At 38.3% G+C, this 19,962-nt stretch overlaps 1 protein-coding gene across 3 annotated transcripts in view; it reads left to right on the forward strand.

Moving 5' to 3' along the window:
• Positions 1 to 19,962, forward strand: part of ULK4 (unc-51 like kinase 4) — a 651,081-nt gene that overhangs the window by 135,890 nt on the left and 495,229 nt on the right. For all 3 annotated transcript variants that reach the window (XM_069088326.1, XM_069088324.1, XM_069088325.1), the window contains exon 19: positions 8,930 to 9,013. In XM_069088326.1, the coding sequence (XP_068944427.1) occupies positions 8,930 to 9,013 (84 nt within the window). The remainder of the gene's footprint in view (positions 1 to 8,929; positions 9,014 to 19,962) is intronic.

Here is a 19,962-nt window from a genome sequence, read left to right on the forward strand (position 1 = left end):
TAGGGTTGAAAATTTGGAAGCAAGATCTTGTATCTGTGGTCTAAAGATGTTATATTCTACTACTTACAGCATAACTAAACTAAAGTCTTTAATCAAGGACTGTGTATCCAGATTTCCAATTTCTGGGTGAAACTGAGAATGATTATACTTTTGGAACAGAGTCAAATAGTAGCATAAATGATATGGCCAGAGGAAATCTAGGAAGTATTGTTGAAGATTACAAAACTTTGCCAGGTAGTCTTTTTATCACCACTGTAGACTGGAGAGCAGGACTTCAGAACAGAAGGGAACACTTGGGAAATGAACAGTTGATTGAGATGATAATGTATAGGAATGGGCTTCCTATTCCAGGACTTAAAGAAGAGGCATGGCAATCTTTTGCCCTTGGATAATGTACACCTAACGTGGACTGGTAAAATTGTATTTGTCTGAAGTTTTGTAATCTGATCAAAAGGCAGGGAGAAAACTGACTATTTATACCCATTAAATGGATATGGTCTCTGTTACATAGGAAGAATAACAGTGGAAATACACAGAAGTTTACAGAAGAGAAAAGCCAAGAAAGAAATTACTAATAAAATCCTATCCCTCCATGTTCTATACTCTTACACACATAGTATGGGAAAGAAGCAAGGTGAAATAGGGCTTTTAATGAAAAGAGGCTAACTTGATCTTGTGTCAACAAGACTTGGTGTGGAATTCATAATTGGGATATGGCTCTGAAAGTGGATGCCTTTTTCAAAGGGAATAGGATAGTTAAAAAAGGTAAGGGGGAGGGAGTTTGGGGAAACACAGTAACATTATTAAGAAGACCAATTCATCTGAAGGAATCCAGAAACCAGAAGGGGCATGGTGGAGAAGACTTAGTGGAGGTTAACAGAAGCAGAAACACAAGTTATATTGTTACCAGAGAATGCTACAAGCCATTTAGAGAGAAGAGAAAGAAAGAGATGAGTTTAGGACACAGATCATTAGTCTGGAACAGAAGCATAATATGGGGGAGGGGTAGAATCGGGGCTTCAGTTACATCTTTTGCTTTATATGAAGTAAAGGAGCTAATGATTTATTGTCTTGCTTTAATGATAATTTTATCATTTAGAAGGTGGAAGAAGTAAGGAAGTTAACTGTTCTGATAAACTTGATTTTGATCAGTAAGAATAAACTAATCTTCAAGATAGAGATAATGGAAACTTTGAGGGAAATGATCATTCCATCTTAGAATGTATGATAGAGGAGAGGAAAGCCAGGTCTAGTCTGACATGTACCTTAGGTTTGTGAAGAGCACATTTCAAAGGGTTTAGAAAAAGTATGTGTAGGGTCCTAGGGCATACAATTCTACATAGGAACTTTTTCAGGGAGCATGTTTGGTATTTTTTAGAAAGTACTTCTTGTTCCAAAACAAAAAGTATCAAAAAATTTTAAAATAAAATTAACTTCCATAGATGTTGTAAGCAAGAACAGGCAGTTAAGGATGACTACATGAATATGGCATGGTCTGTAAGACTGGTGTCATAGTAGTGCTAAGGAAGAAAGAAGGTTTAAAAAAACCTTATTTACTGTGAAAAAAGTAGATAGAAGAAGGGATAGGACCACTACTATTTTCAGTATTAATATGGTCCAAAGTTCTTTCCATGTGTTTACTGTTTTCCCTTCCTCCAGAGATCTTGTATGTTGGTCCCTCAGCAGCTTCACCCTTGAATAGCCATTTACAATTAAAGTGAAATATGAAATGAAGGAAAATTTAAAATGGCCCAACTCCTCACTGACACCTTTGTACCTTTGCAGTGACAGTTGCAGGGGTGTTGACAAAGTGTGCTCTGAGAATTTTAGGATTTTTAAATTATCAGTTAACTTTATTTAAAGCCACAAATATGAGATCCTTGTTCATTATCAACAAATGGACATATTCCTTAAGATGCTGAATCCTATCAGTCTTTGATATTCTTTCTTTTTTTTTTTTTTGGAGGGAGGAAGGCAGGGCAATTGGGGTTGACTTGCCCAAGGTTACATAGCTAGTATGTGTGTCAAATGTGTGAGGCCAGATTTGAACTCAGGTCCTCCTGACTCCAGGGCCGGTATTCTATTCACTGTACCACCTAGGTGCCCCAACTCTTGATATTCTTGAGACCAGAAAAAAGCTGCAGCTAAATGGAAGGATGGCTTGCAGGTCTTCTTTTGGGAGGCAAAGAAGGGAATTAGAGTCTCTTTTATTGTGTGCTCAGAAGCAATAATAAAATTAATTTCTTATGCTATTTGGTCATTACTTATAATAATACTATGAATTTGTATATTTTTACATATTTACAGTTGAAGCAACTTTTTGACTAGACTATTTGAGCAACTAATTGCAAATAAAAAATGGGAAATGGACAACAGAAATGACATTGACACAAACTATAATAATTTTATCTGGGAAGTTATACTTAAAATTCACTGTTGAGACTGGATCACTAATTAAGTGACTGGGGTTATAGGGAAGTGTGAGAAACAAATTGGTACTGGAATAATACTTGTTAAAATTAGGTTCTTTATGTTACAAAGTTTAAATAAGCTGAAGTAATATGACTACCTTTTAATGTATCTCTGAATTGTGTTTTCTCAAGATCCTTCAGCTAATATTTTAAAGACCCCTAATTTATATTGTTATACTTTAAATATTTTGTGGAGTACTTGAAAGAAAATATTAGGGAAAGAGCATTTCCATTTGTGTAAAATGGATTACTTATATAGAATTTCTCTTTTTACTATTCCTTTATTAAAGTGGACTTGTTTTCTGGAGGATCATAAAACTTCCTTTTAATAGGTTCCTTTTTTTTAGAAGCAGTGGTAAATTGTATTATGTGTACCTTCTTTACACATTAATGAATCCTAACAGTCATGAAATGGATAAAAATAATACTTATTGCATTATTTTTTATTATCTATAATTTCCCACTAATAGATGAAAACATTTATATAGAAAATATTTAAGATTAGTTGGGTACCCAGAAAGACTGAACACTATTGCTGGTTGATCTGTCTCTCTCTTATTCTTATTCCATACATTTATCTTTTACTTAAAAGAGAATAATCAGCATTTTTTTCATTCATTCAGCATTATCAGAGAATTGAGTTTTTTATAATTGAATTTTCCAGATAACTTAAAGTCTGTACCTCTTGAATCCTTAACTGTCCTTTAAAGCCTAAATCATGAAGTCTTTCTTGATCCCCCTCTCTTTCCCTTCTCTGTGTCTCTCTTTCTCTATGTGCCACTCCCTGCCCTACTTTCTTGTTTTGTTTAATTATGGGATTATCCCATTAATCCAAGGATGGCCTTTAAAAAAAAAGAAATCTCTGCTATATGAAACAACTGCAAATTAATAATGTCTATGATCTATCAAAAATAGATGTCAGGAAGTCTGTGAACTAAAATATATCTACTTTAATCATATAGATCTACAAAGTCTCAGAGTTGGATGGAACTGTAGAGATTAATAGTACCAACCTTAATTTATCAAGAATCCTGCCCTATAACATCCCAAGACATCCAGGTTTTGCTTGAATATTCCTAAAGAGCAGAAGCTACTACCAGCTGAGCTAGCCCTATCCCTCTTTTGTGAGATTGTTAGGAAGTCTTTCCTTACATTGAATACAAGCCTGTTTCTCTGCAACTTCTGTCGTTAATGTAGATAAAAATATTTAACTGCAGAAAGCTAAACATGGGTCCCTGCTGTGCTGCCCCAGAGATTTCTTTCCATGGGAAGTTAGCTATTATTGGGGAATCTTCCAGTCATTCAGCCATTTCCAATCTATCTATCTGTATTGTCCACATCTCTCTGTCATGGCTGAAAATGCATGAGAAAATTCACCAGATACTTGTTGAATTCAGGTATACTATGTTTATTTCAGTCCCCTGATCAACAAGTATGATGATCCTATCAAAAAAAGAAATGAGGTTACTTTGGTAAGACCTATTTTAATAGCAAAGTTATCAGAATCTCTTGGAGTGTCATTCACAGAACCCATTTCTTTTGTTATAACCATTATTGAAATGAGTCTGGTCATTTTTGAGGTTCTTGTAACTTTGAGGCATTATGCTCATTTTATCTAGTTTTGTATGTAGTTAATTAAAAGAGATTAGAATTTTTGTGAGTAGTTAATTAGAAGAAATTTGTAAGAGGCAGGTATGCTAACAGCAGGAAAAAGAAGAGACAGAAAATGTGTAAAAAAACCTGACAAGGGGATTCAGGAGCACATCCATCCAGTGTAGGAGCACTGTTTTTCCCATATACCTCAGGTTCCACTGAGGAACATCCCTGTATCTCAGGAAAACAGCATGAGGTTTAATATGTGTCATGAAAATCATAATATCAAGAAAGTGCCGTGGTATAGTGATATCCTTAACTCTTTTTGTGAAAATAAAAATTCTTTGAACATGCTTTATTGGTGACTGTTGCCATCCCATAGATATTTTTTGAAATAACCTCCTTCTTTCCTTCCAACCCAAAGGCTTCTCTGTAAGGAAAGATAAATTAGCCAAAGCAACCAAAAGGTGTTTGTGTCTGACAGCGTACACCACATTCTATCTTAGTTGTCCCATTTTCTCTCCATGAGGAGAAACTCGATACTGTGTAATTATAATGACCAGGCTTTCCCCAGGAAAGAATCAAGAAAATTCCTTCCTTCTTTGAAGAGGTAGGAGATTATGGGTATGGAAGGTTGCATATTGTCAGACATTATTGCTCTGTTGGTTGGTTTTGTTGAACTGCTATTTTTAATCTTTCATCTTCTTGATTACAAGGGATGACTTGATGGAGAGGGTGAGAGGAGTGATATATTTTGAAATATGTAAAAACAAAGGATATCAATAAAAATAAAACCTCTTTGTCTTAGGTATTCATGTCAGTTATTGAGATTTGTCTTAGGTATCAAAGTTATCAATAGTATTTGATACAGATATTTTTCCTCTTGATAGTTTTGCTTTTTATTCTATTTCCTTAATTTTTTTTCTTGTAAAAACTTTAGAGCATCATATAATTGAAATATATTTTGTCTTTTATTATCATTTTTATTTTTTATTTGGTTAAGAATTCTCCCCATAGTTACAAAAAAGTACCTCGTCCCATTATCCTATAATTTTATCCTTATCCTATAATCTTATTTTATAAATTTTTTTTATGGTCAGACCAAATATTTACTTCTTCATATTGAGATAAATGATACAGGATGCTCATCCAAGTCTAATTTCTGCCAAATTGCTTTCTCATTTTCTCAGCAGTTCTTGTTAGATAGGGAGTCCTTTTCCCAGAATTTATGATTTTGAGTTTATTACACATTGAGTTATTGCTTTTGATGGTTTCAAGTTCTTGCTTCTTTCCTTTCCTTTCTGGCTGTGGCCAGATGGGGTGCCAAGGAACTGTGCTCTCAGTAAGACTACTCAGACTCAGCAGCTTGTTGACTCCTGTGCCATTTGCTGATCACACAAAACCATGAGAGCCATAGCCCCTACTAGAAACATTTAAGAATACTGGAAAAGTGGCAAGGGTCCAAGTTGTCCCAGCTTTAAATACCAGACAAAGGAGATCATCTGATCCTAGTGGTGAGAGGAAGTCACTGGCTATGAGATCGGTGCTTCAGGACAATTATGTTGGCATCTGTGTGGAGGGTGGATTAGAGTGGGGAGAGCTGAGGAATCATGAGAATCCAAACTAAAAGAAAGCCGTTGGACCTCAACTCCATTCCAATGTACAGTTTAGATGAGATGCCCTCTGCCAGGTGTCTGCCAACTTAGATTTTGTGGTTTGTGATCCCTTGGCTCATATTGCCTCTGGGGCTCATTTTTTTGATCTGCAAAATGTAAGGGAAGGTGAGATCAGATATTGGTAGATCTGGCATTCCATGCTTACCTGAGGGATATACTCCCTCCTCACTTCTGCTCATAGTACCCCCCTCTATTTTCAAGATGTTGCTCAAGCAGCACTTGCTACAGTAAAGGCCTTTCTGACCCCCCTCTCACTACCTTGTACTTAACTAGCTTGTATTTCTTTTGTATTTACTCTGTATATTTATTCCATATATCCCCAGAATACATGTTGTCTCCCCATGAAATGTAAGCTATTTTCTAGTAGAGATTTTTTTTTAATTTGAAAATCCAGCGCCTAGCACAAAGCCTAGAATAGAGTAGTATTTCATAAATAGTGGTTGATTAATTGGTGGTAAATAGGACCATCATTTTAAGAAATGCCTTCCTATTTTCAGCTAAAGTATAAAGTACACACATGAACAAAGTAATGGACTTAGTCTATTAGTTTGAGTGCCCAAAAGAAACAAATTTTATGTAGCTCAAGAAGAGACAGGTATTTTGTGATTAAATTTGGAAAAATCTTTCCCTTTAAACCACAGCATGATCCAGTCTCTCATTGTCAAAAGTTGGGAGTTTGACTGACTCTTCTATTCAACCAGTTCAGTAAACTTGCAGTGTTGTGCTAGATCCAGGAATATAAAGACAAAGACAAAACTTGTCCCTGTCCTCAGGGAGCTTCCATTCTGTTAGAGGAATATAACATTTATACACAAATACAAATGGGCTTCTTTTAGAGGGTGGCACTGAGTTGAGCCTTGAAGGAAGCTTGGGATTCTAGAAGAAGTGAGAAGATAGTGCATTCGAGGTATGTGGGAAAGCCTGTGGAAAGGCACAGTAGTGCTGGGAGAAGAAATATGAATTTTGAGAAGTAATAGGCCTGTTTAATTGGAATATAGCTTCATGAAAGGGAATGATATATAATAACACTTGAAAGATAGGCTGAATCTTTTGACCCACCAATACCACTATTAGGTCTGTTTCCCAAGATGATCAGAGAAAAAGGGAAAGAACCTATGTGTTCTAAAATATTTATAGCTTCTCCCTTTGTGGTGGCAAAGAACTGGAAGTTGAGGGGATGCCCATCAGTTGGGGAATGGCTAAACAAGTTGTGGTATATGATCGTGATGGAACCCTACTGTGCTGTGAGAAATGACAGGGTCAATGATTTTGGAAAGACTTGCATGAAATAATGAAAAATGGAGTGAGCAGAGCCAAGAGAACATTGCATACAGCAATTGCAGTATCATTTGAAGAAAAATTGTGAGCAGCCAGGTTATTCTGAGTGCTATAAATACTCAAGTCATCCATAGAAGACCTATGAAGGAAGATGTTATCCATCTCCAGAGAAAGAACTGAAAAATAGAAGTATGCATAGTATGGTTTTACATATATTTATATTTATGCATTAAATAGTGGCCTTCTCTAGTGCCAGGTGGGGAAGGAGAGAGGGAGATAATTTGGAACTTAAAAGTTCCAAACATAAATAAAAAAGAAAGAAGGAAAGAAAGGCTGGAGTCAAATTGTAAGTCTAGATGCCAAGCTGAGGAGTATGTATTTTATCCTGGTAGTATCGGAGCCACTAAAGATTCTTTTTTTTTTCCTTACAAAAGCTCTATTCTTTAAATTCTTTTTGCATTTATTAATTTTTTCCCTAGTTACATGTAACAATAATTATTTAAATATTTGTTTTTAAAACTTTGAGTTCCAAATTCTTTCCTTTTCTCCTCCCCTTTCCCCCCACCCACCTCATTGAGAAGGCAAGCAAATCGATATAGATTATATATGCCACTAAAGATTCATAAGCTGGGGAGAAGCATGGTCAGATCTGTGCTTTAGGGGATTATTTGAGCAGCTTTGTGGAGGATGCATTGGAGTAAGAAAAGCCTACAAGTGGGGGGACCAGTTAGGATGCTGTTAGAGTAATCTAGGAGAGAGGTGATGAGGGCCAGAGCTAGAGTATTGACTATGTGAGTAGAGAAAAGAGATATAGTGGGGGTGGAATTGACAAGATTTGGCAACTGACTGGGTATGGAGAAGGAAGGAGAAAAAAAGAGTTGCAGAGGATGCTTGGGTTGTGAACCTGGATGATGGGAAGAATGATGGTGCCCTCAGCAGAAATAGGGAAGTTACACTCATGTGCCTATAAAATGAGAAAGCCGCCCTACCTGACCTGTTAGGTTGTTTCCAGTTCTGTTTCTAAGTTTCAAAGATATTTGACTCGGGGCAGGTAGGGGGAGAGGGGAATCATTGATTTTGTTATGGGCACAATAAATCTAGATCTTTGATTGGGCCAATACAGCGTCTACACTCAGTTTGGCACCAATATGGTGAGTGACTCTGGAAAGAAAATGAGGCTAATGACTTTGTGCATTTCTGCCTCACTTAAATCTAATTTAAACCCAAGTCAAGATATTACCTGTGACATCATTGGTCTTTTTCAAAAAATGGATGAACAGCAACAACAACTTAAGTAGAGAGAGGAGGCCCCCAGGGAGGGATGAACTAGTCCTACCTAATCAGAAACCAAGCAGGTCAGAGCTAAAGTAGCCACTGGAGTTGTACCCTGGTTAAGTTAGGGAGACCCAGTATCAGGCAAACAAGAAGGGACTAAGTGTGGAGCCCTGGGAAAAGCCTTTTAAATGTTTCTTATGGAAAACCAGTTTATTGTATTTTCCATGAATTTCTGAAAATATATTAAATAGAGATAGCCATGGTACCACTTATCAATATATTAGCTGTTGATAAAAATGGTGGCCCAGTCTCTTTATATGACAATTATGCTAGCAAAGATGAATTTAATTAACATAGACTTCTGAGAAATAAAACCTGTTTTATGAGATAGCTTTATATCAGTATAATGCATGTGATACTGTAAGAAAAACAGGTTTTCTATCATATGTGCTAAAAGTGTTGTGATTAAAAAAATGAAAACTGGTTCCAGGAGTCAGGCAGATGGATAGTAGTATTCTGGAATTTTATTTTTAATGTTTTGGATGCTTTAGGAGTTTGATATTATGAATTTTGCTTGAAAGGGTTAATGTCAATTGTGCTGTTAGCTTCATTGCCTTTTCTTCCACTTCATTTCAGGAAGAAAAAAAAGAGCACCCTAGAGAATCCTGGGTCATTCCCTTGGCTGCTTACACTGTGCTAATGAGATGCCTTCGGGAAGGGGTAAGGCTCTTTTCTTGTCCTCCCTAGAAATTCTCCATTGTTAGAAGCCTTCGGGCACTGGATGCGGATTGTAGCCTGCAGCATTGCGGTATCTTGTCAACCCAGGATTGCTCCTGAATTTAAATAATCATGACAAGACCCTGACCTACACAGGAGCAGAAAGCAGGATGTACTCACTTTCTCTATCACTCAGCATGTATAAATGACTTGATTTTCAGAAGTCAATACTAAATAAAAATTAACTTGATTAATTGACTTTTAATATCCCATTCTTATCAGTTTCTTCTGATGATTTTTGAGACAGCTCTTTCAGTAACTTATGTTCAATTTGTGCACAACTTTGACAGAGGTACTAATAGCTTCCAGCATCTTGTGGAGACCCTTTGGAGGTCCAGAAGGGGAAGCCAAAACATTCTGTTGAAGGAAAACCCTCCCTTTTTATATTAAGTTTGCTTATTATGCAGTTTGGTTTTCCCTTTTCTTACCACATTGTTGGCAGGTTGAAAATAGTCCAGCCAACCGATACAAGCCTGTGGTTCCCTCTGAGAGCAGAACAAGCTAAAAGGGTGGCATTCGCTGTCTGCTCGAGCCCACTTGACATTATTTCACCCAAGGCAATGCCAAAGGCAAAAAACACTCCTTACAGAATGAAAGAAAAATATCAAGATAAACATCTTCCTTTTGAGTTCATTACTTCTTGCCCTGCTAGTAGTGAATGGAATAATATTCCAGATGCACAGGCTTCCCCCTCCCCAAACCCCTTTCCTCTTCTTTTCCCCCGCAGTGATCATGTAAATATGTATAGTTTATGTGAGGCTTGGACTCTTTTCTACCAGTTGTAATGAATGGTAGTAAGATGTCATCTTGAGATGTGAGTGAACACGGTAAATAACACTTTAACAAGCAATGGGAAGTTCAGATAGTATGTTAAAACTAATAAGAAAGTCTCCTGGAATTTCCTGCTATCAGCTAAGGCGCATAGGCCCCAAAAAGCTGCTTCAAAATTAACCTCATGTTGGCCAAAGACTGTCTACTAATGACTTATGCTGGAGCTGCTGCCCTTTCTCTGTAGTATTTTCCTGTAGAAGTAGGAAAAAGAGCATAATATCTTGGTGTCACTGTCTATATTCTAGTTTGTAGCATCTATATATATATTTTATTTTGTTTTGAAAACTGATTGAATAAGCTGATTGTAACTGTATATAACTGACTGTGAAACAGCTTCTATTGTATCACATTTGAAAGAGTTTTATTTTTTTGCTGGCTTGAGTAGTCATAGGGTATAGGATTTAGAGCTGGAAGAGACCCAAGAGAGGTTATCTTCCCTGATCCACTGATAAGGTGACTTATCCAAAGTCACATAGGTAGTAAAATGGCATCAATGTATTCAAATTCACTTCCTCTGACTCCAAATTCAGTGCTTTTTCCAGTGAGCTAGTCCTCTTCCTAGTGATTGGGAAGGTCCTCAGGCTAACCTCATTTATAAGTTTTGTATTACTCTTTCAGTTATTAGTTCTTAAATAAAATTAAGTAATCCATCCTGAAATGATTAAGACCTGGGAATGGCTTGATCTGAAGGAGACTCATAAAAATGTAGATTTGAAATGTTCTAGAATTGTGAAGAAAGTCATAGATTAAAATTTGGGGAGGGGAAAAAATGAGAGAACTTGAGAGAACGGTATTAAAAGAAAATGGAATTTACCAAAGAGAATGGAGGGGAGGGATATCAGGGGAAGGACTTGGCCTGTAGGATGAGAACATTTAAGAGGATTAAGAGAAAGAACAAGAAGGAAGTTGGAAAGACAAGGAAAAGGCAGTTGGATGTGAGCATCAAGGTGCTAAGGATGTGAGATGTTAAGAAATGAAAGAGAAAACCGTAAAGTTGAAGGCTTTACAACAGCATTTTCCCGTGGGGGTTTGCCAGGGCTATTATGGCTAGCTGGGAATACTATATTATTGCTTGTCTCAAGTAATTTTTAAATCATGCTCCAAGGGATAAGCTTATATTTACTGAATCAAATAGTGATGCTATAGAGGGGCTTCTTATACAGGTAAAAAGACTAGATGGGCTTTGATGTTCTATAATTCCCTATTTTTTGTGTAGAGGAAAAAAACCCTCACTTATCCTATAAGCACGTCGTTTTTCTTAAGAACTCTTATTTATCAAAATCCACATTTAAAAACAGTTAACATGTGTACCAGTTATATAATATAATATAATATTTATAATATAAATAATATAGAAGGTGTACTTTTACAGGAAATTTCACTTCAGAATTCCTTGAAATAATATATTTTCTTGGTGCATATAAAATATAATTGAGTTTACAAAAATTAAGTTTACCCAAAACTCAAAGTCATTGTCATTATAGAGTAGTAACTTTACTACATATGTTATTATTCAGTCATTTTGTCATGTCTGACTCTTTGTGACCCCATTTGGGGTTTTCTTGGCAGAGATACTGGAGTGGTTTGCTATTTCATTCTCCAGCTCATTTTACAGATGAGGAAACTGAGGCAAACAGGGTGAAGTGACTTGTACGGGGTCACACAGCCAGTAAGTGTCTGAGACTAGATTTGAACTCATGAAGATGAGTCTTCCTGATTCCAAGCCCTATGCTCTGTGCACTATGGCATCACCTAGCTGCCCTCTGACCCCATTATTTAATATGTTGCCAAATATCTCTAGAAACTCATATTTTACTACCCTATTAAGAGGTTAGAATCTGGGCGGAGTCAAGATGGCGGAGTAGAAACAGGACTTCCGTGCAGCTCTGGCTCTCACCACCACCAATCCATGTAAAAGGGGACTCTGAACAAACTTTGGGGCTACATAACCCACAAAATGACACAGAGAAGCTAACCTCCCACTGTGGACACCCCGGCAGACTGGCAGGAATTGGCCAGCGCAGCACTCTGGGAACCGAGCCCAGCTCCATGCTGAGGTTTTAGCCCCAGGGTGGGCCTGACCAGCCACTGGCTGCAGGGACTCCAAAACACCAGCAGCTGTGGCAATCCAGAATTATCAACACATAGATGCTAAGGACAAAGTGAGAGGTCAGTGCAGTGTGGACTTTGGGACCCAGTAGTTGGGAGTGCATCGACTTTTGCCCCCGGGGCGAGAAGCCACTGAGGGCTGCTGGCATGTGGCAGCTTCAGCTCCTGGCCTGCAGAGTGTAGGGGAACCAAGCGACCAGTCTGAGGGGTAATCGCTCTTGCTTTAACCTGCTTGGATCTGGATTGCGGTCTAGGGTAGAGGTCCTGGGGTGTGTGACCAGCTTGCCAGGGCGTGTGGAGGCTTCAGAGAGGGCACCCAACTAATAACTCCGACAGCTGAGAAAACCCCAGCATTTGGGACAGAAGCTCTCCTGTCTGGTGACAGAGTCCTACTGTGGCAAAAAGCCCAAGAGTCAAGTAATTGAGTGGCAACATGACCTGGCAAAGGAAGCAAACCAAGCAGAGCAATCCAACATTAGACTCCTATTTTGGGGACAAAAAGGATCAAAGCATGAAACAGGAGGAAGACAGTGAAGTCAGAACTCTTGCACCAAAAGCTTCAAAGGAAAATACAAGCTGGTTACAGGCCATAGAAGACCTTAAGAAGCAAATAAGAGAAGTGGAGGAAAAATTGGGAAGAGAAATGAGAACAATGCAAGAAAATTATGAAATGAGAGTCAACAATCTGACTGAGGAAAATAATACCTTAAAAAAAAGAGGTTAGAATCTGATAAGTGGCACTAATGATGAGACCTGGTAGATTAGAGCAGTTGAGTGAACTGAGCTATTACTCAGTTATTATTAATTATTCCTGCTTTTTACAAAGGTGGGGAAAATTAGACCAGGTATGTGTTACAGGCTTCAATTATAGATTGTAGGAAGGAGATGAAAGACAGAAATAACATTTTCCTTTACTTAGTTTATTTGGTTTTTTTGACAACTAGCATCCCCCAACATATTGCATAATAGACTACAACTTTTTAATATGAAATTTCTTCTGTTCTTTGAAATATATTAGGAGGGGATAGGATTGCACATGTGGGGAACCTGTAGCCTTGAGACCACATGTCTCCCTCTAGGTCCTCAAGTGCAGCCCTTTGACCAAACAAATCTTTGTTCTCTGAGTTTTGGATTTGGTCAAAGGGCTGCACTTGAGGACTTAGAGGGCCACATGTGGCCTCGAGCCTGCAGGTTTCCCACCCCTGGCACTAGTAAATACTCATGCCCCTTGTACAGATATTTCCATTTCTTCCTTGCCTGACATATAGTGGGTGCTTTATAAATATCGAGTGATTGATTCTACTGTTTCATACTTTATTCTACACATTATCTTCTTTCTTCTCCTTTACTTGTTTTAGAGGGATCTGGATTTTTATTTGTAACTAACTCGTATCCTTAGGATATCCTATTATAACTTTAAAAATTTCTGTAGCAAGGTAACTTAGCGATTAGTAATTACTTCTCTGTAGCAGATTTAAACTTTATTGTTAGGACACATTTAATCTGAGGTCTGGGGCTCTCCATTTTAATCTGTAGTTTTCTTTTTCATTCTAAGAGATTAGCTATGTGAAATTCTGTGCATAGTTCCTCTAAGTACTATTTCTTTGAGTGACAATCATTCTGATTTTCAAATGTATGAGCATAGATTCTTTAAAAAAACAAACCACATACCTATTTCCTTTATGAAGCCTCTCCATATTGCCCTCACCAGTGACACCTTGGCTTTTTCTAGCAGTTGATTGATTTTTTTCTGCCATCTCAAGTTGGATGATTTAGCTCTTTAGGACAGGGACTTAACCTCTCGGTGACTTGCTTTGCACCATCTGTTCCTGTGGTGTTCTATAAATGAGAATTAATACTGTAGAGAATGTAAGTCTTTATTTGCTCTCAGGAAGGTGCCATGGGAGAACCAACTGCCTCCAGAGTATTGGGCTGCTGCTGCTTCTCCCAAAGAGACACCTGATCACTAATGTTCCCCATTATCTTATGGCTCTGCTCAGGTGGGGCCTCATTGAGGGTGATGCCTACTATCCCTTACTTTTTGTTCTTTAAAAATAAACCCAGAACACATGTTTCAAATACTAACATTGAGACAGCCCAGGAAAGGCTTCTTGTCGAGGATGGCATCTAAGCTGAGACATAAAGGAAGCCAGGGAAGTGAGAGAGAGCAGAGATGAGGAAGAAGAACATTGCAGACATGGGAGACAGCCGCTGGAATACTCAGCCAGGAGATGGAGAAACAGCCAGGAGGCCAGTGTCACCAGCCTGCGCAGGATGTGGAAGGGCATGAGGTAGAAAAAAACCGGACAGGTAGGAAGAGGAAACTTTGTGAAGGGCCAAAAAAAAGCCAAGCAGATATCTGGAATGTAATGTGTGTCGGTAACTTGGATAAAGACTTAGATGATATAGTTAACAAATTGGTAGATGAAACAAAGCTAGGAGGGATACCAAGCCCATTCGGTGGTTAAGGCAGGCTCCAGAAACACTTCCAAAGGCTAAAGCATTGGGCTGAATTTAATGAGATGAAATTTAACAGAGCCCAATGTAAAAACCTACTCTTAAGCTAGAAAAAAACAAACCAAACCAAAAAAAGCCAAACAACTTCATAAATACAAGATGGGGAGGTATAGCAGCTCATCAGAAAAAAAGATTTGGGAGTTTTAATGAAATGCAAGATCATTATGAATTAGTGCAATATGGCAAGGAAAAAAAAACTCTCTGTGATCTTAATTGCATTAAGGGAGTCAGAGTGTTTGGATCATGGCAGGAGATAGTTCTGTGGTGGACAGGTAGCTTCTGGAGTTATCGGGTGTACTTCATAGGATCTTATGTCAAAGGCTCAGAGGTCCTTTTAGGTCATTGGGGAGCTTCAGTAGAGACAAGCACACCATTGTTTTCTAGTGTATTTATAAAGAAGAGAAAGGCAAAGAAGTCTCACCTGCATTTGAACTTTCTTGTTGTTCTGGCTGAAATGATTTTTAAATTTAAAATAAATTTGAGAACAGAATTAATAAAAACACAACAAAATTGCCAAATGCATGCTATGTCTCCTCATATCAGTATTCTTTATTCTCATTTCTATTTTCCTACATCCTCCCATTCAGGTTCTATCTGTTCCTTTTTCTCTTCCTACCTAACTTACTAAAAACCTCCTCATAGCTTTGCCAATCATAAGACTCATAGTCTTTTTTTTTTCCTTCCAGATTATTGTTTTTTTTTTTTTTTGACTCTCTGGAATATTTCAGGATCTCCACTTTTCTTCCCTGCCTGAGCAGGTTAGCAAGTCACTCAGAGGCTTATTATGGAAATGTCCTCTATCTTTAATCAAGGAGGAGGGCAGGAAGCTCCAAGATGGACTTGTGCTGCTGAAGTCTGGAAATAACTTCTTGTTCTTGGGCTCATTCCCTTTAGAGTTCTTTTGAATTTGGCTAAAATTTGTCCAACTCCTGTAACATGTCTTTATCTACTTAGAGCCCACCTCTCTGTCATGTAGATTAAGGTGAGTCTTTCTGGTTTGCTTTTTACATTAAATCTATCTACCCTTACTTAGAATCATTGTTTATTTCCAGTTTTCTAAAACATTTCAAGGCCCTTCAGTGAAAATCCACAAATATCTCAGCCTCTTTAGCAGGTTCCTTGTGATGACATTAAATTTCAAGGTTAATCAAGCCTATAATGGAATAGTTCCCTAGATCTCAAAGCATTTGGATTATAAATTTTTTTTGTATTATAAAGTGGCAATTATTTTACTGAATGTTTTGTTATTTCCAAATTACATGTAAAAAACAATTTTAACATTCTTTTTTTTTCAAATTTTGAATTCCAAATTTTATCCCTCCCTCTTCTCCCCCCATTGAGAAGTCAAGCAGTTTGATAAAAGTTATGCATATGTAGTCATCAAAACACATTTCCATGTAAGTCATTGTGAGAAAGAAAATACAGATGTAAAAAGCCCAAGAGAAATAAACAATGTAAAGAAAAATGTATCTTTGATCTGCAGTCAGGCTCTGTCAGTTCTTTCTCTGGAGATGAACAGCACCTTTCGTCATAAGTCCTACAGAATTGTCTTGGATCACGGTGTTGCTGAGAATAGCTAAATTATTCATAGTAGATCATCATATACCATTGCTGTTACTGTGTACAGTGTTCTCCTGGTTCTGCTCATTTCACTTTGCATCAGTTCATGGCTTTCCGTGTTTTTCTGAGAGCATCATTCTTATTATTTCCTGAAGTTACAATAGTATTCTATCACAATCATATACTACAACTTGTTCAGCCATTCCCTAATTGATGGACATTCCTTATATTTCCAATTCTTTGCCACCTCTAAAAGAACTGCTATAAATATTTTTGTACATATAGGTCCTTTTCCTTTTTGTTGTTTTTTTTAAATCTCTTTTGGAATACAAACCTAGCAGTGCTATTGCATGAATTTATAGCGCTTTGGGCATGGTTCCTGATTGCTCACCAGAATGGTTGAATAAGTATACAACTTCACCAATAGTATGTTAGTGTTTTAATTTTTCCATATCCTCTCTAACATTTGTCATTTTCCTTTTCTGTTATATTATCCAATCTGACAGGTGTGAGGTAATAACTCAGTTGTTTTCGTTTGCATTTCTCTCGTCAGGCTTGATTTAGAGCATTTTTATTACTTTGATTACTTTATCTGAAAACTGCCTCTTAAACTTTAACCATTTATAAATTGAGGAATGGCTCTTATTACTATAACTTTAACTCAGTCTTCTATGTTTGAGAAATGAAGTCTTTATCAGAGAAACTCACTGTAAATTTTTTTTTCCATAGTAATGATTACTAGCTATGTATTTCCCTCCATCCTATTTTCCCCGTTTATCCTACCCTCCCTTCTTTTACCCTGTCCATTTTCAAAAGTGTTTTGCTTCTGACTTTTACCTCCCCCAAGCTGCCCTCCCTTCTATTAGCTCCACCCCCACCTCCTTTTATCCCCTTCCCTTCCTACTTTCTTGTATGGTAAAATAGATTTCTACACCCAGCTGAGTGTGTGTATTATTCCCTCTTTGAGCCAGTTCCTATGAGAGTAAGGTTCATATGCTGTCCTCCCCACTTGTCCCATTTTCCTTTCCCCCATAAAATCTCTTTCAAGCCTCTTTTATGTCAGATAATTTATCCCTTTCTACCTCTCCCTTTCCCTTTCTCCCAGTGCATTCTTCTTTCTCATCCCCTCATTTTATTTTTAGGCGATCACACCATCACATTCAACTCACACCTCTGCTTTCTGTGTATGCTCCTTTTACCTGTTCTAGTAATGAGAAAGGTTTTAGGAATTGTAACTATCACCTTCCCATGTAGGAATAGAAACAGTTTAACCATATCAAATCCCTTATGATTTCTCTTTCCTGTTTACTTTTTTGAATTGCTTTTCAGCTGTGATCTTTTCATCTGGAATGCTTTAAAGTTCTCCATTTCACTGAATATCCATCTCTCCCCCCCCCCCCCCCCAAGGAGTATGCTAAAATTTGCTGGGCAGGTTGTAATCCCAGCTCATTTGCCCTCTAATTCTTTAACATAGAAGCTGCTAAATCCCGTATTATCCTGACTATGGCTCCATGATATTTGAATTGTTTCTTTTTGGCTGCCTAAAATCATAAGACCTGAGTTTAAATCTGGCCTCATTCACTTACTAGCTGTGTGACCCTGAGCAAGTCATTTACCCTATGCTTGCCTCAGTTTCCTCATCTGTAAAATGAGGATAATAAAAGTACTTACCTCACAGAGTTGTTGTGAAGATGAAATGAAATTCGTAAGATGCTTAGCATAATGATTGACACATAGTAGGTACTATAGAAATGTTAACTATTACCAGTTATTATTATCAGCAAATAGGGATAGGTCTGTCCCTTCTTTGCCTGACTGTCACCTCTAGGAATTTTAAAGATGAAAATGAGAGAACAAGAAACAAAAAAGAGGAAAGCTCTGTAAGGATTCTTTTTTTTTCTTTTTGGAGGGCAGTCGGGGTTAAATGACTTGCCCAAGGTCATACGGCTAGTTTTTGTGTTAAGTGTATGAGGCTGGATTTGAACTCAGGTCCTCCTGACTCCAGGGCTGGTACTCTATTCACTGTGCCACCTAGCCATCCCTCTGTAAGAATTCTTTTAAAAACCTCTTCTCTCCACAAATGCCAGTGTGATCCCTGGAACAAATATGGAAGAACAATGGGATAAAACTAGCTGAGAGAAAGATAAGCCCATAAGTTGTTAGGTGACATCATTTCACGGCTGTTGAAGCACCAGTTCTCAGGGTTCTTGAAAAAGGGAATGATACTGGAGTTTAGAGAAAAATCTCAAGACTTTTGAGTTAAAAAAATTTTTATTTCCTTTAATTTAAAAAATTTAAATCCCCTTATAAGAAAGCTGTACTGAATGTTGAAGGCAGATTATCATGGTGGGTTAAGCACTCACTGAACTTGGAGTCCCGAAGAGCTGAATTCCAGTCTCTCAGGCATCTACTTGCTGTGTCCATGTTTTCCTTCCGACTGGGAAGCTGCTTTCTTAGCTGTTGGAGCCTCCCCCCACACACAAGTCCTGCAGTCCGATGGGGTGGTTGAGGGATCTGGCAGTCTGAATCCTCATATTTTTATTTATATGGTGCATTCCTTTAAGTAATGTAGCTTACTCTTTGATATATTTTTAAAGCTAATCAGTGTAAGCATGGAAGAAAGGCTCAGCCCACTGCTAGTGCCTTCCCTCACTTAAACCCAATTCTCTTGTGTGTCGTGGTCCTCTTTGAGAATGAAGGACAAGCAAGAAGACTCGTCCCTCCAGGATGGCCGTCCATTTACAAGGTGTCCGTTCCACATCAGTGCTACTTGGCTATTGTCGGCCTTGTTAGAGTGGCAGCTCCTTGAGGCAAGGACTGCGTTACTGCCTTGCTTTATAACACCAGCATTTAGCATGGTGTCTGGCACAAAAAAAGTCTAATCCAGGGCTGGGCAACCTGAGGCCCAGAGGCCGGAGTCCAAGTTTTACAGAGTGAAGCTTTTTATTATGGGGATTTGTTGTGTGAAGTTTGGATTCAGTCAGAGGGCAGCACCTGAGGACCTAGAGGGCTGCGTGTGGCCTCAAGGCTGCAGGCTCCCCAGCCTTGCCCTAATCCATCCTCCACACAGCTGCTAAAGGGACTTTCCTACCGTGAGCATGTCACTTCTCTGTTCAGTCTGCTCCCTTGGCCCCCCTCCTCTCTGCTTAGCATTTCAACCCCTTTACTAGCTCGTCACTTCCTGGTGCTCCCTGGGGTGACTCGGGCGGCTTCCTCACTGCTGCTCCTGCATGCTGCCATATTTCTCATCTGGTCTGGCTGTCTGTGGGATGCCCTCTCTCCTCACCTCCACTTATTAGCACCCCTCGTTTCTCTCAAGACTCAGCCAAAAGGGCAGTTTCTACAGGAAGGCTTTCCAGCTCCTCCTGCGTGCTAAGGCCTCCAGCTTCCCTTTTTACCTAATATTATTATTATTATTATTATTAGTTATCCCTCCATCTGCCCATGTTGCCTCCCTCACCCCCACCCCCCACCAGTGCAAGCTTTTCTAGGGCAGAGGTGTTGGCTTTGTTTCTTCATAGCACAATATCCTGTGTAGAATAGGGCTTAATGCTTTTTGAATTGAATTAAATAATATTGAAGATTTAAAAAGACTTTTCTCTAGGCTTTTTGTTTCATTAGCATATATGAACAGCAGTAATTCTCTGGCAATTTAGGAGACCTTATACACAAAATCTCATTGACTTTGATGAAGGCACTTGTGTCTGATTTACCGACATAAAAAGAGGGTAGGTAGTAAGCATTCATTAAGTGCCTACTGTGTACCGGCTGCTGTGCTAAGGCATGTGGTTATCAGAAGCAAAAAGAAAGCCTACCCCTGTCCTCCGGCAGCTTACGTTTCCATGGGGGAAGACAACATAAAAAGGAGGGAGAAA

Source organism: Petaurus breviceps, unplaced genomic scaffold, assembly GCF_028583685.1.
Source record: "Petaurus breviceps papuanus isolate PSGF00001 unplaced genomic scaffold, PetGlider_PUasm1.0 185, whole genome shotgun sequence".
Lineage (NCBI taxonomy): Eukaryota > Metazoa > Chordata > Mammalia > Diprotodontia > Petauridae > Petaurus > Petaurus breviceps.